The sequence below is a fragment of the Somniosus microcephalus genome, chromosome 23 (genome assembly GCF_052327205.1).
Source record: "Somniosus microcephalus isolate GS21.2 chromosome 23, FLI_Smic_1.0, whole genome shotgun sequence".
Classification (NCBI taxonomy): domain Eukaryota; kingdom Metazoa; phylum Chordata; class Chondrichthyes; order Squaliformes; family Somniosidae; genus Somniosus; species Somniosus microcephalus.
This window is the reverse complement of record NC_141009.1, coordinates 58,616,523-58,641,011: the sequence shown is the minus strand read 5'-3', so window position 1 is coordinate 58,641,011 and position 24,489 is coordinate 58,616,523. Positions and strand designations below refer to the sequence as shown.

Here is a 24,489-nt window from a genome sequence, read left to right as displayed (position 1 = left end):
TGAGATCCACGCTTAACGTCATGCGTCGCCACATTCACGCCTCGGCCTCTCTCTTCAGCAGCCACAACTCACTCTATCTCAGAGCTGTCCTGGTCATTGGTTCCGTTTCATCCTTCGGCTCAACCAGTGCGTTAACAAAAAGCTTTTCCTCTTCCTGTCAGGATCGCAAACTTCAATGCCATTTGGAGACCAATGGCCCTCCTGATCTTTCTTCCCCTTCACTTTCATCCAACCCCATCCCTCCTTCCAATCTCGCCCTTGGTTGTGTTTTCACTATCACCTCTGACCTTCCCCTCTCTGACCCCAAACGATCAGTACTTAGCAAAGCCTCAGCTTCACCCCCTTATGCCCCCACCTCAATGAATTTTGAGCTCGGCACAGTGCTGAGCTCTTCTTCCATTGTCTCCACCTCCATGGTCATTTCTTTGGCCAGGAGTCTTCCTCCCTTTCTCCTGTCTTCAAAATTCTCCTTCCACCTGGACCCCCCCCTCTGGCCTCTTGCCCTCTCTTGGTCTTTTCATTAAGAACTGCCAGTGTGACATCCTCCATCTCAATTTCTTTGCTCCCCTCACCCACTCTAACCCTTTGAACTTGCAGCACTGACCTTGTCATTAAACCTGCTGACAAGGGTGGTGCTGTTGTTGTTTGGCGAACTGACCTCTACCTTGCAGAGGCTGAATGCCAACTCTCATATTCCTCCTCCTACCTCCCCCTGGACCACGACCTCACATCAAGCCATCGTTTCCCAGACTGTCACTGACCTCATCTTCTCTGGTGATCTTCCCTCCACGGCACCCCGTGGTATTTTGCATATTGTTTTCCTCTGCTGATAGTATAGCCTCCCCCTCACACAAGGGCTGATCCACATGCTTCTGGCCTTTTCTTCACACCCGTCCTTCCAGTCTGAAAGGTTCGGCTGCTCGCTTGTGTGGCCTGCAGTGCGAAAAAGGCCCCGTCGACAAAGAAACGGCTTGTCTGCTGTTTTATTTCCTCTTCCTGTGTGGAAGAGCCGGCCTTGACCTGTCACCGCCCACAGTGGGGTGACTGAACTCAGGACTGACTTGTGTCGGAGCGCTCTGGTGTTGCAAGTCCAGTGTTCCTCCCAATCTCAGCACCTTGATTCGCCTGAATCAGGCCCCAGCACAGGCACACACACTATGGAGGGCAACAGTGAATTTTGCAAGGCAACATAGGTTGTGTAACAAATCAGGCACGGCGAAGGGGTGGAGGGAGGGGGTGGAGGGTGGAGGGAGTGGAGGAGGGGGTGAAGGGAGTGGAGGAAACATAGAAACATAGAAACTAGGAGCAGGAGTAGGCCATTCGGCCCTTCAAGCCTGCTCCGCCATTCAACGAGATCATGGCTGATCATCCAAACCCTAGCACCCGGTCCTTACACCGACAGCCATCCCACCCAAGCCCTATCCCCGTAACCCCGTAACCCCACATATTTAATCCCCCCTAACACTAAGGGCCAATTTTTATCATGGCCAATCAACCTACCCACGCATCTTTGGTGAAGGGAGTGGGTGGAGGTGGTGGAGGGAGTGGAGGGGTGGAGGGAGTGGAGGGAGTGGAGGGGTGGAGGGGGTGGAGGGAGTGGAGGGAGGGTGGAGGGAGTGGAGGGAGGGTGGAGGGAGTGGAGGAGGTGGAGGAGGTGTAGGGAGTGGAGGAGGGAGTGGAGGGGGTGGAGGGGTGGAGGGGAAGGAGGGAGTGGAGGAGGTGGAGGGAGTGGAGGAGGGGGTGGGGGGGGAGGAGGGGGAGGTAAGGGTGGAGGGAGTGGAGGAGGGGGTGGAGGGGGTGAAGGGGTGGAGGAGGGGTTGGAGGGGGTGGAGGGAATGGGGTGGTGGAGGGAGTGGAGGGGGTGGAGGAGGGAGTGGAGGGGTGGATGGGGAGGGGCTGGAGGAGGTGGAGGAGGGGGTGGAGGGAGTGGGTGGAGGGAGTGGAGGGGATGGAGGAGTGGAGGGGATGGAGGGGTGGAGGGAGGGGGTGGAGGGAATGGTGGAGGGAGGGGGTGGAGGGATTGGAGGGGTGGAGGGAGGGGATGGAGGGATTGGAGGGGTAGAGGGAGGGGGTGGAGGGAGTGGAGGGGATGAGGGGTGGAGGGAGTGGGTGGAGGGAGTGGAGGGGATGGAGGGGTGGAGGGAGGGGGTGGAGGGAGTGGAGGGGATGGAGGAGTAGAGGGAGGGGGTGGAGGGAGTGGAGGGGATGAGGGGTGGAGGGAGTGGGTGGAGGGAGTGGAGGGGATGGAGGGGTGGAGGGAGGGGGTGGAGGGAGTGGAGGGGATGGAGGAGTAGAGGGAGGGGGTGGAGGGAGTGGAGGGGATGAGGGGTGGAGGGAGGGGGTGGAGGGAGTGGAGGGGATGGAGGAGTAGAGGGAGGGGGTGGAGGGAGTGGAGGGGATGAGGGGTGGAGGGAGGGGGTGGAGGGAGTGGAGGGGATGGAGGGGTGGAGGGAGGGGGTGGAGGGAGTGGAGGGGATGGAGGAGTAGAGGGAGGGGGTGGAGGGAGTGGATGGAGTGGGTGGAGAGGATGGGGTGCTGTTGCCGTGCAGTCATACAGCTCGGTGCTGAATCATTCCGACATTGTGGGGTTGTGCACACTCACACACACATCCTCACACACTGAGACATGCACATGGGCACAAACATTCACAGAAGCGCGCATGCATTTGTGGCGGCACATGCATACACACACAAACACAAACACAAACACAAACACAAATGCATACATACACACCTGTACAAGCACACACATGCGTGCACACACAAAAAACGCACACACACATGCTTGCACTGACGGACTCATACATACACACCAGTACACGCACACAGACACATCTACATACGCACACAATCACATGCACGCATGAACCTATTAACACACCACACATTAACTGTTGACTTGTTCTGTCCCCATTAGGCCATTTTACCCAGCTGTTATGGAAGGATACCAAAGAAATGGCAATTGCCTACTCGGTGAGTGGGCAGACAGCAATGGCGGTGGCCCATTACTCCCCAGCCGGGAACATCACAAATGAGGGGTACTTTGAGAGAAATGTCCTGCCCCTTGCCACCCCTGCTGAGCCACCAGCGGAGACTGCAGCCGAGAGCAAGGAAGCAACCGTACCAGGTAGGAGCTGGAATGGGGGGCAGTAGAGACAACCTCATCCTCACAGTGGCAGACGGGGAACAGTTCTGCCCGGGTCCCGCCCGTTGTGTTGACTGCCACCACTGACCCCCAACCAGCAGGAGGTTATCATAACGGGCAGCTGAGGCCATTCGCGGATCATCTCAGGCACTTGCTGGTCATCACTGATACCGTCCAGTCCCTGGGAAAGAAAATGCTGCGGCCATTATCAGTAGAAAAAATTAAAATATACTCGATCAGTCTTCAGGTGGCCACTTCCCAGGCTGGACCCCAAATGGTGAGGCCACCTGCTGTCCTTCAGCAGCTGACGTCCCTCAGCACGTGCAACGTACCGGCCTCTAAACTGACTCCAGGTCTCCTTAAAGCCGAGGATCTCCGAGTGTAGGGAGGCTCTATCTGGTCACCCCTCAGCCTTCTCTTTTCTAGAGAAAAGAGCCCCCGCTTGTTCAATCTTTCCTAACAGTTATAACCTCTCACCGTCACCTATGCCTCTATATCCTTTGTATATGGAGACCAGAGCATTATGTACACAGTTATCAGCACTCCATTATAAGGAGGGCATAAAAGCAACGTAAATGGTCCACTGTATGTCTACCTCAAGGTTATCAGGGATGGGGAGCTGGAGTTATGAAGGAGAAGTTGGGGCTTTTTTCACTCGAGGTAAGACGGCTAAATGGGCAACTTGATGGAGGTCTTCGGGATGCCAGATAAGGTTAATAATGAGAGACTGGGCATGACAACAACAATAACTTGTATTTATATAGCACCTTTAACATAGTAAAACATTCCAAGATGCTTCACAGGAGTGTTATAAGACAATAAATTTGACACTGAGCCACATAAGGAGCAATTAGGGCAGGTGACCAAAAGCTTGGTCAAAGAGGTAGATTTTAAGGAGCGTCTTAAAGGAGGAAAGAGAGGTGGAGAGGCGGAGAGGTTTAGGGAGAGAATTCCAGAGCTTAGGGCCTAGGCAACAGAAGGCACGGCCTCCAATGGTTGAGCGATTATAATCAGGGATGCTCAAAAGGGCAGAATTAGAGGAGCGCAGATATCTCAGGGGTGGGGGGGGTTGTGGGGCTGGAGGAGATTACAGAGATAGGGAGGGGCGAGGCCATGGAGGGATTTGAAAACAAGGATGAGAATTTTGAAATTGAGGCGTTGCTTAACCGGGAGCCAATGTAGGTCAGCGAGCACAGGGGTGATGGGTGAACGGGGCTTGGTGCGAGTTAGGACACGGGCAGCCGAGTGTTGGATGACCTCAAGCTTACGTAGGGTGGAATGTGGGAGGCCAGCCAGGAGTGCATTGGAATAGTCAAATCTAGAGGTAATAAAGGCATGGATGAGAGGTAATGGTGCGGGAGCGGGAAGAGAAGCCATTGCAGGTAATTCTCTGGCTACGATTAGAATGATAAGAATGGAACCAGGTGAGTGCAGTCCCACCCAGCTGGACGACAGTGGAGAGGCGTTGGAGAAGGATGGAGTGGTCAACCGCGTCAAAGGCTGCAGACAAGTCAAGAAGGATGAGGAGGGATAGTTTACCTTTGTCACAGTCACAAAGGATGTCATTTGTCATTTCCCATGAATTAAAGGCGAGGTTGGAAAAAAGTCCTTTACAAAAGGGGAATTAGAATGTGGAAATCACAAACTGTGGCAGAATCCATCAATTCTTTTAAAAGGAATTAGGTTGTTGTTTGAAAAATGGGAATATGAAAAGGGTGTCGGCGAGCAGGCAGGACTTGGCATTAGACTGGACGGTCCACCTGGAGAGAAATACCAGCAGAGATGCAATGGGTGAATGGCCTGTTTCTGTGATTGTCCATCTGTGTGTCCACAGCTTCGCCTGCCCCAGGAGAAGAAGCCGAATCAGAAGCAGCTGTCCCCGAACCCGCGGAGGAAGCTCTGCCAGCTGAGCCAGAAGCTGCAGGTAGGGGCACGGATAGTGAGGAACAACTGGACCGGCCACATACAAACCGTGGCTACTAGAGTAGGTCAGGTTATTGTGTGGCGGGTGACTCATCTGATTCCCCAAACCCTCTCCACCACCTACAAAGCACAAGTCAGGAGTGTCAGGGAATACGCTCCACTAGCCTGGGTGAGTGCAGCTGCAATAACACTCAAGAAGCTTCACAACATCCGGGTCAAAGCAGCCCGCTTGATCGGCATTCCATCCACTAACTTAAACATCCACTCCCTCCACCACCAGTGTACCGTGGCTGCAGTGTGTACCATCTACAAGATGCACTGCAGCAACTCGCCAAGGCGTCTTCAGCAGCACCTCCCAAACCCACAACCTCCGCCAACTAAAAGGACAAGGGCAGCAGGTGCTTGGGAACACCATCCCTCCAAGTTGCCCTCCAAGTCACACACCATCCTGACTTCGACATGTATCGCCGATCCTTCATCGTCGCTGGGTCAAAATCCTGAAACTCCCTCCTAACAGCACTGTGGGAGTACCTTCACCACACGGACTGCAGCGGTTCAAGAAGGTGGATCACCACAAGGACAAATAGGGATGGGCAGCGATGCCCATAAGGCAAATAATTATGTGGAAAAAATGAACACCTAACAGAGGTTGACAGGGAATATCAAATTCTCAGAATATAAAACATTTTAGGAACAGGAAAAAGTATTAGAACCAACCAGCCCAAATCTTTATCAAATATCAAAATAATCTTCCCCCCGACTCCCCCTCCCCCCGACTCCCGCTCCCTCTCCCCCCGACTCCCCCTCCCCCCAACTCCCCCTCCGACTCCCCCACCCCCCCCAACTCCCCCTCCTCCCACTCCGACTCCCCCTCCCCCTGACTCACCCTCCCCACCATCCCCCGACTCCCCCTCCCCACCCTCCCCTCGACTCCCCCTCCCCCCGACTCCCCCTCCCCACCCTCCCCTCGACTCCCCCTCCCCCGGCTCCCCCACCCCCCCCGACTCCCCCTCCCTCCGACTCCCCCTCCCCCCGACTCCCCCTCCTCCCCTCGACTCCCCCTCCCCCCGACTCCCCCTCCTCCCCTCGACTCCCCCTCCCCTGACTCCCCCTCCTCCCCTCGACTCCCCCTCCCCCTGACTCCCCCTCCTCCCCTCGACTCCCCCTCCCCCCGACTCCCCCTCCCCACCCTCCCCTCGACTCCCCCTCCCCCGACTCCCCCACCCCCCGACTCCTCCCCTCCCCCTGACTCCCCCTCCCTGACTCCCCCTCCCCCTGACTCCCCCTCCCTGACTCCCCCTCCCCCTGACTCCCCCTCCCTGACTCCCCCTCCCCCTGACTCCCCCTCCCTGACTCCCCCTCCCCTGACTCCCCCTCCTCCCCTCGACTCCCCCTCCCCCCGACTCCCCCTCCTCCCCTCGACTCCCCCTCCCCCTGACTCCCCCTCCCTGACTCCCCCTCCCCCTGACTCCCCCTCCCTGACTCCCCCTCCCCCTGACTCCCCCTCCTCCCCTCGACTCCCCCTCCCCCGACTCCCCTCCTCCCCTCGACTCCCCCTCCCCCTGACTCCCCCTCCCTGACTCCCCCTCCCCCTGACTCCCCCTCCTCCCTCGACTCCCCCTCCCCCCGACTCCCCCTCCTCCCCTCGACTCCCCCTCCCCCTGACTCCCCCTCCCTGACTCCCCCTCCCCCCTCCTCCCCCTCCTCCCCCTGACTCCCCCTCCCCAACTCCCCCTCCCCCGACTCCCCCTCCCCCCGACTCCCCCTCCTCCCCTCGACTCCCCTCCCCCTGACTCCCCCTCCCCCGACTCCCCCTCCTCCCCTCGACTCCCCCTCCCCCTGACTCCCCCTCCCCCTGACTCCCCCTCCCCCGACTCCCCCTCCTCCCCCTGACTCCCCCTCCCCCAACTCCCCCTCCCCCGACTCCCCCTCCCCCCCGACTCCCCCTCCCCCCGACTCCCCCTCCCCCAACTCCCCCTCCCCCGACTCCCCCTCCCCCCGACTCCCCCTCCCCCCGACTCCCCCTCCCCTAACTCCCCCTCCCCTCCCCTCCTCCTCCTCCTCCCCCTCCTCCCAATCCTCCCCATCCCCTCTCCCTCCCCTGACTCCCCACCCCCCCGACACCCCCCCCCGACTCATCCCTCCGACTCACCCTCCCTCGACTCATCTGCTTAACTACGCACCTTCCCATCCAACTACGCACCTTCCCATCCACTCATGTACTCTCCATCACACGTATTTACTTTGCCACCCTACCCTTCAATCCATTCTCTCTCAAAAATCACTGTGTGATTGTCCCCGTGTGTTCACCTCCTGCAGAACCAGCGGCAGAGCCAGAACCAGAGGCAGCGCCAGAACCAGAGACAGCCCCCGAAACCCAGGAACCTACACCTGCAGGTAGGGTGACAGATACTGGCAAACACTTTAAAAACTAACAGAGGCTGACATAGAACATCAAGTTCTCAGAGCATGAACATTTCTAGAATCAGAAAAAGGGTATTAGGGCCAACCAGCTCAACTGTTTTTCAGAGATCAACCTAACCTACTCACCGTCCGGCCAACCGAGACCGCCCAACTATTCATCTTCTCAACTTCTCAACATCCTCACCTTCTCGCCTAGTGAACCTGCTCACCTTCTCAACTAATCACCATCTCGCCTCCTTACCTACTAAAACCACCCATCTTCTCAGCGCTTATCGCCTGCTCACCTACAGAACCCTCGTATCTACTCAGATTCTCAACAACTCACATTGTCACCTACTCACCTGCGTAACATTCTCACCTACTGAACCCTCCCATCTACTCAGAATCTCAGCTTCTCACCTACTCGCCCACTCACCTTCTCACCCACTCACACTTACCTTGGTTATATTTCCCTCTTTATCTGTGGAGATACATTTGCCTTAAACTCCTTAACACAATACATAGCTTACAATCTCATGCTCATCAGAAAGCTGTTTTAACTCATCGTGCGCTGGTCCCACAGACGGCCCGGGACATTAAGGTACTCAGGTAGTGTGGATTCTCGTTCCCACACTCGTCCGATTCTTCGCTCTGTCCTTTCTGCCAGGAGTTGTCTGGGTAAAATTTGTATAATCATCTTAGCCTGTTCAACAGCATTGTCCAGCTGTAGCCCTTGTTTTCCAACACGCAATCCATAGTAAATCAAAATTACCAGCACAATTAACTGAAACAGCACCAGCTTAAGAACTGGGTGTATCATTGTGTTCATCACAGCTGCCGGGCTCCATCCCAACAACCACCCAACTTCAACATTACAGGAACGAGCTCGATCCGTACAGGATGTTAAATTACCATTGCCCTGATGGATACTATCACACACATACACCGACAAAATCTCAGGTCAATTTCCGAGGAGGACTGAGTAGCTTCATTATGTAGAGCATACATATACATCGGGCTCTCGGTGGCTCTCATCGTGACATTGTCATCCAAATATCCACAATGTACAATGGGAAATGCAACTTTTGGGTGCCATTACGTGGGTACAGGGCCACAAACAAACAACCGTCAAACTGGCAATCCCCTAAGTGAGCCTTAACCCATTCGGGCCCAAACGATCCCAGGGCTGTGTGGGCCAAGTCCAGTGGCCAAGTCTGGTGGAATAAAGCTCAAACGATATTCCTTACTAATTCATTCAGCCTCAATTTCACATCTGGGCAAAGGCTGACCCATGCTGCCTCCTTTAGCCCCTGCTGCGTTAAGTTCCCTAATGCCATCAGGATTGAGTGAGTACTCCGGTTGAAATTAATTGAGGCATTGGTTAAATTCTTGCAGTCCTCAGCCATAAGAACATAAGAAATAGCAGGAGCAGGCCATTTGGACCTTCGAGCCTGCTCCGCCATTTAATGAGATCATGGCTGATCCGATTTTGGCCTCAACTCCACTTTCCTGCCCACTCCCCGTAACCCTCGACTCCCCTGTTGCTCAAAAATCTGTCTATCTCAGCCTTGAATATATTCAATGACTCCGCTTCCACAGCTCTCTGGGGTAAAGAATTCCAAAGATTCACGACCCTTTGAGAGAAGAAATTCCTCCTTATCTCCGTCTTAAATGGACGACCCCTTATTCTGAGACTACGCCCCCTAGTTCTAGATTCCCCCATGAGGGGAAACATCCTCTCAGCATCTACCCTGTCCAACCCCCTCAGAACCTTATATGTTTCAATAAGATCGCCTCTCATTCTTCTAAACTCCAATGAGCCCAACCGGCTCAAACTTTCGTCATACGTTAACCCCTTCATCCCAGGAATCAACCTAGTGAATCTTCTCTGAACTGCCTCCAATGCAAATATATCCCTCCTTAAATAAGGGGACCAAAACTGTACGCAGTACTCCAAGTGTGGTCTCACCAGCGCCCTGTACAGTTGTAGCAAGACTTCCCTACTTTTATACTCTATCCCCCTTGAAATAAAGGCCAACATTCCATTTGCCTTCTTAATTACTTGCTGCACCTGCATGTTAAATTTTTGTGTTTCATGTACGAGGACACCCAGATCCCTCTGTACCGCCGCATTCTGTAGCCTCTCTCCATTTAAATAATGGCCCGGATTTTCCCATCGGAGGCTTCCTGCATGCGGATGCCTCCGGTCTGGAAAAAATCTACGAACTTAGGGACCATAAAGGTAACCTGTATGTGGAAGCGGAAGACATGGGTATGGTTCTTAATGAATACTTTGCGTCTGTTTTCACAAAAGAGAGGGATGATGCAGACATTGCAATCTGGGAGGAGGAGTGTGAAATATTAGATGAAATAAACATAATAAAAGAGGAAGTATTAAGGAGTTTAGCATCTTTGAAAGTGGATAAATCCCCAGGCCCAGATGAAATGTATCCCAGTCTGTTAAGCGAAGCAAAAGAGGAAATAGCAGAGGCTCTGACCATCATTTTTCAATCCTCTCTGGCTTCAGGTGTGGTGCCGGAGGACTGGAGGACTGTTAACGTGGTACCGTTGTTTAAAAAGGGAGAAAGGGATAGACCGAGTAATTACAGGCTGGTCAGCCTCACCTCGGTCGTGGGAAAATTATTGGAAAAAATTCTGAGGAACAGGATACGTCTTCATTTCGAAAGACACAGATTAATCAGGGACAGTCAGCATGGATTTGTTAAGGGAAGGTTGTGTCTGACTAACTTGATTGAATTTTTTGAGGAGGTAACAAGGAGGGTCGATGAGGGTAGTGTGTTTGATGTAGTGTATATGGACTTTAGCAAGGCTTTTGATAAGATTCCACATGGCAGACTGGTCACGAAGTTAAAAGCCCATGGGATCCAAGACAAAGTGTCAAGTTGGATCCAAAATTGGCTCAGAGGCAGGAAACAAAGGGTAATGGTCGAAGGGTGTTTTTGTGACTGGAAGGCTGTTTCCAGTGGGGTTCCGCAGGGCTCAGTACTGGGTCCTTTGTTTTTTGTGGTATATATCAATGATTTGAACTTGAATGTAGGAAGTATGATTAAGAAGTTTGCAGATGATACAAAAATTGGTCGTGTGGTTGATATTGAAGAAGAAAGCTGCAGACTGCAGGAAGATATCAATGGACTGGTCAGGTGGGCAGAACAGTGGCAAATGGAATTCAATCTGGAGAAGTGTGAGGTAATGTATTTGGGGAGGTTCTAACAAGGCAAGGGAATACATATTAAATGGTAGGACACTGAGAAGTGCAGACGATCAGGGACCTTGGAGTGCAGGTCCACAGATCCCTGAAGGTAGCAGGACAGGTAGATAAGGTGGTTAAGAAGGCATACGGGATACTTGCCTTTATTAGCCGAGGCATAGAATATAAGAGCAGGGAAGTTATGCTTGAACTGTATAAAACACTAGTTAGGCCGCAACTAGAATACTGCGTGTAGTTCTGGTCACCACATTACAGGAAGGATGTGATTGCACGAGAGAGGGTGCAGAGTCTTTTTCTCATGCGAGCTGCCTGCTCAACGTCAATATGTCCCGCCAATCTACTGATCCAATGTAGGTGCCTCTGCAGCGAGGTGACCCCCTCCTCCATTGCGAGGGTGGATGTCAGGCTCGGGTCCATAGGCACAAACTGGTTCTCCCACACTGGGATGGATCGGCCAATCAGTGCCTCATGTGGTGATACCTCAATCATTCAATTCACCCGGGACCTCACTCTCATGGGTAGGAACGGCAGAAGATTAACCCAAAAATACAATAGCAAAATACTGCAGATGCTGGAAATCTGAAATAACAACAGAAAATGCTGGAAAAACCTCAGCAGGTCAGGCAGCATCCATGGAGAGAGAAACAGAGTTAACGTTTCAGGTCGAAGACCTTTCGTCAGAACTGGAAAAAAGCAGGAAAAGGAACAGATTTTAAAGCAAGTTTAGGGGCTGGGAAATGGGGGAGGGGATGAAAGAACAAAAGGGAAGGTCTGTGATAGGATAGAAGGCAGGAGAAGTAAAGAGGCATTAAGAGATATTCAAGGCAAGAGGAGATGGTAATGGACAGGTTAAGAAACAAAGGATGGCTCTAAATCAAGTGTGAATTGCGCTGGCAGAATGAAAGACAGCTGCCATGTGGGAGGGAGAAAAAAAGCACAAACAAAAAGTGTGGATAAAAAATATAAATATGATAGGGGCCGAGGTTATGATCTGAAATTGTTGAACTCTATGTTGAGTCCAGAGGGCTGTAAAGTGCCTAATCGAAAGATGAGGTGCTGTTCCTCGAGCTTACGCTGAGCTTCCGTGGAACAATGCAAGAGGCCGAGGACGGTGAGGTCCGAGTGGGAATGGAGCGGTGAATTAAAGTGACAGGCCACCGGAAGCTTGAGGTCACCCTTACGGACTGAACGGAGGTGTTCCTCAAACCGGTCACCCAATCTGCGTTTGGTCTCCCCAATGTAGAGGAGACCACATCGTGAGCAGCGAATACAGTATACTAGATTGCAAGAAGTACAAGTAAATCGCTGTTTCACCTGGAAGGGGTGTTTGGGGCCCTGGACAGTGGGAAGGGGGGAGGTAAAAGGGCATGTGTTGCATCTACTGCGCTTGCACGGGAAGGTGCCGGGCGAAGGGGAAGGGGTGCTGGGGGTGATAGAGGAGTGGACTAGGGTGTCTCGGAGGGAGCGGTCCCTACGGAATGCTGAAAGGGGAGGTGAGGGGAAGATGCGTTTGGTGGTGGGATCACGCTGGAGGTGGCGGAAATGGCGGCGGATGATCCGTTGAATGTGGAGGCTGGTGGGGTGAAAGGTGAGGACAAGGGGAACTCTGTCGTGGTTCTAGGAGGGAGGGGCAGGGGTGAGGGCAGAAGTGCAGGAGATAGAACGGACACGGTCGAGGGCTGTGTCAACCACAGTAGAGGGGAATCCTCGGTTGAGGAAAAAGGAAGACATGTCGGAAGCACCGGTATGGAAGGTGGCATCTTCAGAGCAGATGCGGCGGAGACGGAGAAACTGGGAGAATGGAATAAAGTCCTCACAGAAGGTGGGGTGGGAGGAAGTGTAGTCTAGGTAGCTGTGGGAGTCAGTGGGCTTGTAGTGAATGTTTGTCAATAACTTATCCCCAGAGATGGAGACGGAGAAGTTGAGGAAGGGAAGGGAAGAGTCAGAGATGAACTGTGTGAAGGTGAGGGAAGGGTGGAAATTGGAAGCAAAGTGGATGAAATTGTCTAGTTCAGGGCGAGAGCAGGAAACGGCACCGATACAGTCATCAATGTACCAGAAAAAGAGGTGAGGGAGGGGACCCAAGTAGCACTGGAACAAAGAGTGTTCCACATATCCCACGAAAAGGCAGGCATAGCTAGGACCCATGCGGGTACCCATAGCAACACCTTTGATTTGGAGGAAATGTGTGGCGTCAGAGGAGAAGTTGTTCAATGTGAGAACAAGTTCAGCCAGGCTGAGAAGGGTGGTGGTGGATGGGGACTGGTTGGGCCTCTGTTCAAGGAAGAAGCGGAGCGCCCTCAGGCCATCCTGGTGGGGGATGGAGGTGTAGAGGGATTGTACATCCATGGTGAAAAGGAGGCGGTTGGGGCCAGGAAACTGGAAACTGTTAAAGTGGCGGAGGGCGTCGGAAGAGTCGCGGATGTAGGTGGGAAGAGACTGGACAAGGGGAGAAAAAATAGAGTCGAGATAGGAAGAGATAAGTTCCGTGGGGCAAGAACAGGCTGAAACGATGGGTCTACCAGGGCAGTCCTGTTTGTGGATCTTGGGAAGGAGGTAGAAGCGGGCTCTGCGGGGTTGAGGAACTATGAGGTTGATGGCCGTGGGGGGAAGATCTCCAAAGGAGATGAGGTCAGTGACAGTCTTGGAAACAGTGGCTTGATGTTCGGTAGTGGGGTCATGGTCCTGGCAGAGGTAGGAGGAGGTGTCGGAGAGTTGACGTTCAGCTTCCGCTAGGTAGAGGTCGGTTCGCCAAACAACAACAGCACCACCCTTGTCAGCAGGTTTAATGACAATGTCGGGATTGGATCTGAGAGAACGGAGTGCTGCAAGTTCAGAGGGAGGTAGGTTGGAGTGAGTGAGAAGATTAACCCAATCTCCCTCAGCCCGATCACATACTTTCGACAGAAGAGTTTGATTCATGCATTCCACCTGTCCAGCGGCCTGGGGGATGACATGGAATATGAAATTGCTGTGGGACTCCCAGGGATTCATTTCACTCCTGTAACACTTCCCCCACAAAGCCTGGGCCATTATCTGAGTCAATCACCCACCAATCAAACACTGTTGTGCGAATACTCGACCAGCTATGGCACCGGTCTGGTTGGCCGGAGGAACCGCTTCCACCCATCGGGTGAATGCATCCACCACAACCAACAAAAAACTTTTTTTTCCTCCTAACTTCAGGGAGAGGTCCGACACAATCAATCTGAACCCGTTCCCAAGGACCCTTGTGAGCCTGGCGCAACAGCGCCCCCTTGATTTGTAGCATACGGGATCTTGCTGTGCACAAATTATACATAGCTGTATATGTGCCGCTACAGCGAGGTGTAATCCCGGCCACCAGGTGAATTTCATTATCCGTGAGACTGCCTCCTCTACTTTCGGGTGTCCCCCAACTAATGAGCCACGTGTCCATGACATGAGGAGTCTCCAAACAGGTTCAGGAACCAAGCACACCCACTGGCCCTCCTCCACCTCTCCTCTAACCATATCATCCATGACCTGTGTTTTCCTGCCCCACAGGGTCCGTGAGCTATCTCCGGATCGCAGTGTTGCATCGCCCCCGGCCAATTATACTCTGCTGCCATAGAGTCATAGAGTCATAACGTCACAGAAGGAGGCCATTCGGCCCATCGAGTCTGTGCCGGCTCTCTGTAGAGCAATCCAGGCAGTCCCATTCCCCCACTCTATCCCCATAGCCCAGCAAGTTTATTTCCCTCAAGTGCCTATCCAGTCTCCCCTTGAAAACATTGAGTGTCTCCTGTAGGGTTTGGCCGGTGCCAACACCAGTGGGTGCATGTGCCCCAAGGACCCCCGGACTCCCAAAATGGACATGCACCCTTCCAAAAGACATCCCCCTTGGTTTTACTCTTAAGGATGCTGCCCCTTTATTCCAGACCATTGAAGTCTCTTTTGGTCATAATCGACCCTCACCAGCCATTGTTTTGGCTTTCTTATCGACCAGCTCATTCCTCGATGTCAGAACGGAGCTCGGTTCTGTTTATTCATGCGTGCTTTAACCTTAACCATTCGGATTTTCCCCCTTTGCCAACGGCTGTGTCATGTTAAACTGCCCATAACTGTTTATGCTTAATGTCTGGCCCATCGGTTGCCATAAAGCAGTTACAGGCCCAGCACTCTAAAGTGAGAGCGCCTTTAAAGATGAATCTGCAATGACCGTTGTAATGTATGTACCTTTAAGGGGGGAACTACTTTTTACAGCTCATGTATACTGTAGTACTGGCAGTGACCACACCTGTATATAGCACTGAGTAGTAATCTGTACAGTTCAGTTCCAGAGTGAGCCACGTTGAGTAAACACCTGTTGTACCGTTCTCCTGCAGTCTGTGTCTTACTACTGACGGACACAACATTGGCGACGAGGCAAATTCGATCCTACCTGCAACTCTGCATCACCTCCCAGGGATTCATTCCTGGAGACCAGTAGATTGGAGGTCAAGGCCAGAGACACGGGCGTCGACCACGGGCAACCGCCCAGTCATCCAGCAGAGACTCGAGAATTGCGGGGGAGGCTGTTGAGAGCCAGGCTTGGCTTTCCAGTCGCGGTGGTCCAGCGAAACGGGCTGGCAACAGGTAGTGCGCAGACCCTTCCCGGACAGCAGCGGGCTAGAGCCGGACCGAGCGGCACAGCAAAGGGCCAAGCAGCGTCGACGGGAGAGAGAGAGAGAGAGCAGAGCGCACAGGGCGCAGCCGGTGTTCAGGGGCCGAGCAGCGTCGAGGGGAGGGAGAGAGACGTGCAGAAACCAGCGAGGCGCCGCCATTGCCACGAGGACCGCCGAGAGCGGCGTTGGCAGCAGCGCAGGAGAAGCACGCGAAACCTACAGGGCGCCGCCATTGCCACGAGGACCGCTGAGAGCGGCATTGGCAGCAGCGGGGGAGGAAGGAAAGCGTGGGAGACGCCATTTTAAGCCATTTTAAACCACACCCAAAATGCCGAAGAGTGGCAGTATCATCGCATTTGACAATGAAGTCGAAGATTGCACTACATATGTCGAACGAATAGAGGTATACTGCAAGGCAAATGAGGTGTCAGATGACAAGAAAGCGCCGGTATTGTTAAATTTAATGGGTGCAAAGACGTATGGCTTATTACGAAATCTAGTAACCCCAGCGAAGCCAGTGGAAAAGAGTTTTGGAGACATAGTGACGATACTACAGGAACATTTAAACCCCACACCGCTGCTGATAGCAGAAAGATTCAAGTTTCACAAACGGAACCAGCATAAGGATGAAAGCAATGCTGAATATTTAACAGAACTGCGCAAACTATCGAAACACTGCCAATTTGGAACGGGACTGGCAGATACCTTAAGGGACAAGTTTGTGTGTGGGCTTCAAAGTGAAGGAACCCAGAAACGGCTTTTATCTGAAAAGGACCTTACGCTGGAAAAGGCTTTCAGCATTGCGGTATCATATGAAGCAGCAGCACGGGGCGCTGCAGAGATACAACAGAAACCGCAAGAATATGGCACAAACGAAATGTCATACAGAACAGAGAAGTGCTATCGCTGCGGCAGAACAACACACGACCAGAATGATTGCTGGTTCAAAGACAAAGTGTGCAGACAGTGTGGAAAAGTAGGACACATAGCACGAGTCTGCAGGTCGGGAAAGAAAACCAGCAATAAGAAATCTCCAAAAGAAAAGTACAAGAAGGTAGATAAGGTGACGGAGAATAGTTCAGACGAACAAAAGAGTGATACCGACTCCGAAAGCAGGGAGCTGAGTTGTCTGAGACTACATAATGTGATCAAAATGGAGGATCACCGAACCATTTGGGTCACTCTCAAGATAGCAGGAGTCCAAGTTAAAATGGAATTGGACACAGGATCAGCCCTAACAGTCATAAACCGATGGGACTACGAGCGGCTATTCTCACACATACCCTTGAGAGACACAAAAATTATTTTGAAGACGTACACGGGGCAAAAAGTCTACCCCAAAGGAAAAATAAGGGTGACCGTTATATATAACGGTAAGGAAACACCAAAACTAGACCTGTATGTATTGCAAGATGGAGGACCACCATTACTGGGACGTGAATGGATCCGGAAAATACAGCTGGATTGGCATTCCATACAAGCACTGACTGTGGCTGCCAAAAAGGATGACGACGTCACACCTGGGCGACTGTCAAAGATCCTAACCGACGCGCAAGAAGTGTTCCAGCAAGGACTCGGAACACTAAAAGGCATGACAGCAACAATTAAAATCGAAGAAAACGCAAGCCCAAAATTTTTTAAGGCCAGACCGGTACCTTATGCGATCCACCCAGCCGTCGAAGCAGAGCTGGAGAGTTTGGAACGTTCAGGAGTACTGTCCAAGGTAGACTGGAGTGAGTGGGCTGCACCCATCGCCCCTGTGATGAAAAAGTCGTTGAGCAGCACGCCTGGGGAACCAAGGAAGGTTCGCATCTGTGGGGACTTTAAGGTAACAGTGAACCCAGTCATTCACACCGTGCAATATCCACTTCCGCGGATTGAAGATATTTTTGCCTCGCTATCTGGAGGGAAACGATTCACTAAGATTGATCTGGCCCAGGCGTATCTGCAAATGGAGGTAGAAGAAGCATCAAAAAAAAAGCTCACAATCAACTCCCATAAAGGTCTCTACCAATACAACCGGCTGGTATTCGGGGTAGCATCAGCTCCGGCTATTTGGCAAAGGGCAATGGAACAAGTCCTGCAAGGGATCCCAGGGACCCAGTGTTATTTGGACGACATCCTGGTCACGGGCGAAAATGACAGTGATCACCTCGCCAACCTGGAGCAGGTGCTCACTAGATTGAAGGAATATGGGCTCCGAGCTAACCGCCCCAAATGCGAGTTTTTTAAAAAACAGATCTCGTATTGTGGCCACGTTATCGATAAAGAGGGGTTACATAAGTCCCCAGAAAAGATTGAGGCAGTAGTCAAGGCTCCAGCACCGGAAAACGTGGCACAACTGAGGTCGTTCCTCGGGCTGGTAAACTACTACCATAAGTTCTTGCCAAATTTGTCTACAATACTTCACCCACTGAACACCCTACTGCAAACTGGAGTGCCATGGAAGTGAAGTGACGAATGTAAACAAGCTTTCCAGAAGAGCAAAACACCAATCACATCGAAAGAGGTATTGGCCCATTTCAACCCAGCACTACCAATTCGGTTGGCATGTGATGCGTCACCCTACGGCATTGGAGCGGTGCTGTCGCACAAATTCTCGGACGGTTCAGAGAGGCCAATAGCCTTTGCGTCACGATCACTAACCTCAGCCGAGCGTAACTACGCCCAGATTGACAGGGAGGCCCTCAGCCTAGTGTGGGGAGTGAAAAAGTTCAATCACTATCTGCACGGGCAGAAATTCACCTTGCTGACTGATCACCAGCCTCTTGTCTCCATTTTTAATCCGAAGAAGGGCGTTCCGGTGATGACTGCGCAACGACTACAAAGATGGTCACTCTTTCTAGGGGCGCACCACTATGAGATTGAATATAAGGGCACGAAACAGCATGGAAATGCTGATGGGCTATTACGCCTGCCACTGCCTACTGCGGAGGAAGCACCAGCAGTGGATCCTGTCGAAATATTTCATTCGACTATAGTTGAATACCTACCGGTAACTAACGCTCGTATAGAAAAGGAGACCCGAAATGACCCGACACTGTCTCGGGTATATGATTTGACGGTGAAGGGATGGCCAGCACATGGCGACTCACTGTTGCCAGCATTCTCGACAAGAAGAGAACAGCTGTCAGTGTGCCGGGGGACCTTGATGTGTGGATCCCGAGTGGTAATTCCACCCAAGTTAAGGGATAGAGTGCTCAATGAGCTTCATGAGGGTCATCTGGGAGGGGTAAAAATGAAAGCCTTGCCAGGGCTTATGTGTAGTGGCCGGGAATCGATAAACAAATCGAGGACCTGACCAAGAGCTGCTCAGGATGCCAGAAAGTCCAAAATGCACCACCACATGCCCCTCTACACCCATGGGAGTGGCCCTCATCTCCATGGCAACGGGTGCATATTGATTTTGCTGGTCCATTCATGGACTCAATGTTTTTAATAGCCGTGGATGCGCACTCGAAATGGCCCGAGGTCATCAAAATGTCCTCCACCACCACGGAGAAAACTATTGCAGTCCTACGGACCATTTTTGCCAGGAACGGCTTGCCAGAACAGATTTGCTCCGATAACGGACCACAGTTTGTGTCCGGAGAGTTCCGGAGGTTTATGAAGAAGAATGGGGTAAGGCATTACACATCCGCCCCGTATCATCCAGCCACAAATGGATTGGCTGAGAGGTTTCTTACAAACTTTAAGAAGGCAATAAAGGCTATGTACAATGACAACATTCCGCTGCAGCACAAAGTGGACAATTTCCTGTTCGCCTACCGGAATGCGACACATACAGTCACCAACCAGGCCCCGGCCATGATGTTCTTTAACCGAAGGTTAAGATCTCGCCTGGATTTGCTCAGACCAAACGTACGAAGAGATGTTGAGAGTAAGCAATTCCAGCACATCCATGAGAAGCCAACAAGGAGCTTCAATGTAGGGCAACCAGTCTTGGCCCGCGACTACCGAACAGAAAAATGGCAGCCAGGAACGATATGCACACGGCAGGGCCCACTAATGTACACAGTGGACGTTGGGGAGAACATCGTGAGATGCCATGCTGACCAGATCCTAGAGTCACAGGAACAAGTCAACCCCATGCCTCGCCCATACGTACCTGGTGAGGAACCCGACGTACAGGTCGCATCTACCCCAGAAACAGTAGCATCGGAAGCTGATGACCCAACCGACGACAGGGTGCCAGAATCGCCTCCGCACCAAGAGCAAGACACTCGGGAAAGGCGCTATCCAGAAAGGATCAGAAAGCCTCCCCAAAGACTGAATATATAAATGGACTATTTTCAGCTAACGTTGTATGTTAAGAGTGTTAATTGTAATTAGTTTGATATTTAATTGTTAAATGAGTGTTATGGTACTGTTAATCTAAAAGGGGAGGAATTGTAATGTATATACCTTTAAGGGGGGAACTACTTTTTACAGCTCATGTATACTGTAGTACCGGCAGTGACCACACCTGTATATAGCACTGAGTAGTAATCTGTACAGTTCAGTTCCAGAGTGAGCCACGTTGAGTAAACACCTGTTGTACCGTTCTCCTGCAGTCTGTCTTACTACTGACGGACACAACAACCATAATATCTTGATTGGTGTCGAAGCCCTCGACCACCGAGTGTAGCAGGGCCATGAGTTCCACAGCCTGCGCGCCCCCATTTTAAAAACTGAATCCGAATTCCTGCTGGATCTGGCCCTCGGTAATAAAAGCACCTACAAACCCTATGTGGCAGCTCCCGTCCTGTGTAACTAACATCTGAAAACCCAGGCCGTTCCAGCCTCGACTGCACCACCTTCTCCACCCCCGGGCCTGATTTAATCTCCGGGGGCTGCAGTACAAGGGCGCTCCTGAGATCCCACAGCCTGCACCGCGCCAGCAGCCAGTGTCAGATCAGAGGCCGCGGGGTGAATTCTAAAAGGGCTTGTGCATGATTGGTGTTGGCGCAGCCCCGAGCCGCTGCTTCAGACGGGTTATAGCAACAGTCTGCGGCTCAGCGTCTGGTGCAGAGACGGTCACAAACTCTCGGCAGATCCCCGGGAGTCCCAGGGAAGAGCTGATGGTCAGTGGGGAGGGGATCACTGGATCCTGGGCAATGGGCTTTCACTCCATCCCCGACTGAATGCCCGGGTGTACAACCCATGGTTTGCACAATCGCGCTTTACTGGGATTACACAGCAAGCCTCCATCGAACAGCGTCTGGAGTACATGCCAGCCCTCAGTCTTGTGTTTCCACAGACGGAGACTGGATCAGTATGTCGGATGATTCATTCCCTAAAGGGAATGCGGTCTAAAATCCGCGTTGGAGACGCATCACAGGTATCCCTGTGGCCAACCCGTCCCGCAACACTGCAGTCCAACCACAGTAAAGGCAGTGCCACGCTGTCTGGCTGTCTGTCTGTCTGACTGTCTGGATGGGAGGGGAGGGACCAGACGCCGTTAGCAATGTCCAGAACTGGGAACCATTTCGATTCCCGGATCCAAACGCGTCACCATTTCAGCAAAAGCCGCAACCGCCAGTGCCACCCGCTGGGAAACTGTTCAGTTCCTGATAGTCCACTGTGAAGCGCCACCTCCCGTGGGCTTTTCAACAGGCCATGCGGGTGATGAACCATGGAGAAGTGCCAAGGTGGCATCAAGCCTCCGTCCAACAGTACCCTGGACGGTCCCAGTAAATGCTCCTGGCCCATCTGGGGGGATGGGGTACTGTTTCTGGGGAGGGGCACCCCTCCCTCCAGGACCACCTCAACCTCCATTCAGCTGGCGGCCAAGGAGTGGGGGCCCCAGGCTGCCAACACGGGTCCCCAGTCCAGTCCCCATTCTGAGGGGAGTGAGGGTGTGTCCTTTGGGCCCCCCGGCTTAACGGGACCAATCGCATTCGCCATTGGCACTGTAACCGGCCCATTCCACGATTTAGTTCCCCACAGCTGAGTATTTACCAGGTCGGCAATTGCCCCCAACTGTGTAAGGGTCGCTGTCCCCAGTAAAAGTCACCCACAGCTACCCTGTTCCCTGTTTGAATTGCAAGGTTATACATGACTGATACCTGGGATGGCAGGAATGACGTATGAGGAGAGATTGGGTCGATTGGGCTTGTACTCGCTGGAGTTTAGAAGAATGAGAGGGGATCTCATTGAAACTTATAAAATTCTAACAGGACTAGACAGACTAGATGCAGGAAGGATGTTCCCGATGGCGGGGGAGTCCAGAACCAGGGGTCACAGTCTAAGGATAAGGGGTAAGCCATTTAGGACAGAGATGAGGCGGAATTTCTTCACCCAGAGAGTGGTGAACCTATGGAATTCTCTACCACAGAGGGCAGTGGAGGCCAGTTCATTAAATATATTCAAGAAAGAGTTGGATATATTTCTTAAGGCTAAAGGGATCAAGGGATATGCGGAGAAGGCAGGAAAAGGGTACTGAATTTGGATGATCAGCCATGATCTCATTGAATGGCGGAGCAGGCTCGAGGGGCCGAATGGCCTACTCCTGCTCCTATCTTCTATGTTTCTATGTTTGTATGACGGGCACGGCCTCCAGGACACCAGTGGCACCCTGAATGGTCAGAACCCCAGATGATGGAACAGAAGTATCCGCAAACGTAACCGTGGACCCTGTGCCAATCCAAAATATTCCCCGCCGCCCTTCCACACAGGCCTCGACAGGGGGGATGGCCACCCCTATCCTGAAGCAAGGGTCCTAAGAAAGCGACATGTGTGGTTCAGGCGCGGCTTCCCCATTGCGATTCTGCCCCGATTGCGGAATCGCCCCCCAACCTCACCTGCCGGATCGCGGTTTCATTCCCGTCTCTGATTCTTGCTTCCTTTCCCCGTTCCCTCAACTTTTCTTTCAACTTTTCTACTTCATTAGCCAATCTATCCCTGTCCTCTATCAATTGATGGGTCGGGTCCCAGGTTCCTCATGTGACCCTCCCAGGCTTTATCCACTCAGGCCCTTCCATCGCTGGAACCCCTGTCTCACTTCCATGACTGGCCCAACCATTTTACCAAACCCTCATCCCCATCCCAAGCATCTATTTACTGCACTATTGAGGGGGGTAGAAGAGTCATAATAATCTCTCTATGGGCATCATCCCCACAATAACTGATGTCAATCCAATTTGTTGCCAAGCTTTTGCACAACTGAAATATACGTTCCCTGCTCCCCTGGGTCCTTCCCCTGCTAATAATGCAAGGCGCTTTGTCAACTTCTGGCCCTCAATCAACACCGACGATCACAACTATTATTCTACAGAGCAAGGACCTGCGGTTTGTTTCAAAACCTACCACACTTCCCTGGTGATTCCCTAAGAATCGTGTGAACTCTTTGGGCAGGATTTTCATTGGGCCGTGGAGGCGGGATTGGAGGCGTGTGGGGGGTTAAAATCTCAAAATCGGGGGGCACAAACCCATCCCGCCCCCATCCCGCCCCAAACCCGCCTCCATGCCAGTTTCAAAGGAGGCAGATACCCGACCTGTGCTAGGACCCGCCTCCCCGAGGCGGGAAGGGGATTAATGCCAATTAACTGCCTGTTAACAGGTAGTTAACAGGCAGTTTTTAGCCTAATCCCTATTTTTATTCCTGAAGCGTGGGATTGCCGACGGCTCCAAACCACGCCAAGTTAGCGAGGCGGGCCGTCGGGCTGAAGGACTTGGAGGGTTCGAGATGTCCGGTGTTCAGGTGAGTGATGGATGCATGAGTGCAGAGGTAAGTGTGTTTGGTGTGTGTAAAGTGTTTAAAGAAGTTTTACTCACCTTTACAGCCTTCCTTCCTTCAGGTCTCGGGAGTCCCTCATCTCACCGACACAGAAAGCAGAATGGCCGCGAGCTGTCAAATGTTGCAGCATTCAGCTTTCTGTTCCGGAGAGATCTCTAAATCAGCCTGAGAGGAAGGAATTAACTTAGTGTACAGATTGTCAGTGTTTGACAGCTTCAAAGAGCTGTCAAACGCTGTTATTTCATCTGTCAAAAGCTCTTGACAGATGAAATGTCAATCTGTGACGTCACCTGTTGCCGGGTGGCCCTTCATTGGCCTGCTGAGCCAAGGTCAATCAAGTGAAAATCGCGTGGGTTGGCCACAAATCGATGGAGGCGGGACTACAACCCCGAAAGTTGTAGTCCGGCCTCCTACACGCCTCCAGAATCAAAATCCAGCCCTTTGTCTCTCTGATATGTCCCCCGACTGCCACCATCCCAGAATATTACACCACCATTGGAGAAACTTATTAAGATCCTGAAGCAGGTCCCACTTCACCAAGGATAGCTCTCATGTCCTGCAACATTACCCCTCCTCGGTCAGAACAAGAATCCCCAAAGCCACTAAAGGTAGCGTTCCCTTCACCACCTCCATAGGGAGTGGAAAATTCACGGTCAGGCTCTGCCGGACATGGTCCTCCCACTCTCCGCATTCCCGCAAGGTCGGGTGAAATGTTGTGGGGCGAACAAGTGTCTGAAGAGCCGAAGAGGCATCTAACTGCTCCTCCTCCTCCGTAACATCGCCACTCGAACCACGCGGGTTCGGGGCTCCGAAGTCGGAGAAGGTAAAGCAGGTGCGGAAGGGAGCGGTGGGCATGCTCCCTGTCCCATATTCCCCTTATCAACTCCTGGACCTCAACACCACCAGGCTTCACTAACATCTGTCTCCACTAGGCAAGCCAATGCCGCCACCTGCTGCCCTCCCATCCCCTTCAGAGGCTGCGGGGTGGGGTAGGGACCCCTCTCACTCCCATTCCTGCCTCGGCTCCGCCAACTTTGCATTCTGCAGCTTAGATATTCCTTTCTCTAGATCGTGATTCCTTTCTGTTCATCCGCAAGATGCTGATCCCGCATCAGAACAATCCTGGCTGCTCCGAGCGCCTGGAATCGCCAGCACTCTACCTCTTTCCTGGCTACCGCTAGCTGCTCTGTAAGTTCGGAATCTTCATTATCTCTGGCCTCAGCCTCTTCTCCTAACTTCTGAATCTCCAGCATTAGACACTGTAACAATAACACCTTACACTTTCTATCACTTCAGAACCAGACACTCTCCACTAAGGACTGCCGTTTCTCTCTCCATCCTCCTGTCATTGTTTCCTGCCCTATCCTGTAGGGCCTCACTTTAAATTCAATCCATTTATTAAGAAATTACCCGACCTTGTCCGGAATATTCCCTGATCCTCCCATCG

General features: G+C 52.4%; 1 protein-coding gene across 4 annotated transcripts in view; it reads left to right on the top strand.

Moving 5' to 3' along the window:
• Positions 1 to 24,489, top strand: part of LOC147101891 (uncharacterized) — a 275,980-nt gene that overhangs the window by 150,461 nt on the left and 101,030 nt on the right. For all 4 annotated transcript variants that reach the window (XM_085965912.1, XM_085965910.1, XM_085965908.1 and 1 more), the window contains exons 5-7: positions 2,918 to 3,127; positions 4,980 to 5,069; positions 7,388 to 7,465. In XM_085965912.1, coding sequence (XP_085822038.1) covers positions 2,918 to 3,127; positions 4,980 to 5,069; positions 7,388 to 7,465 — 378 coding nt within the window. The remainder of the gene's footprint in view (positions 1 to 2,917; positions 3,128 to 4,979; positions 5,070 to 7,387; positions 7,466 to 24,489) is intronic.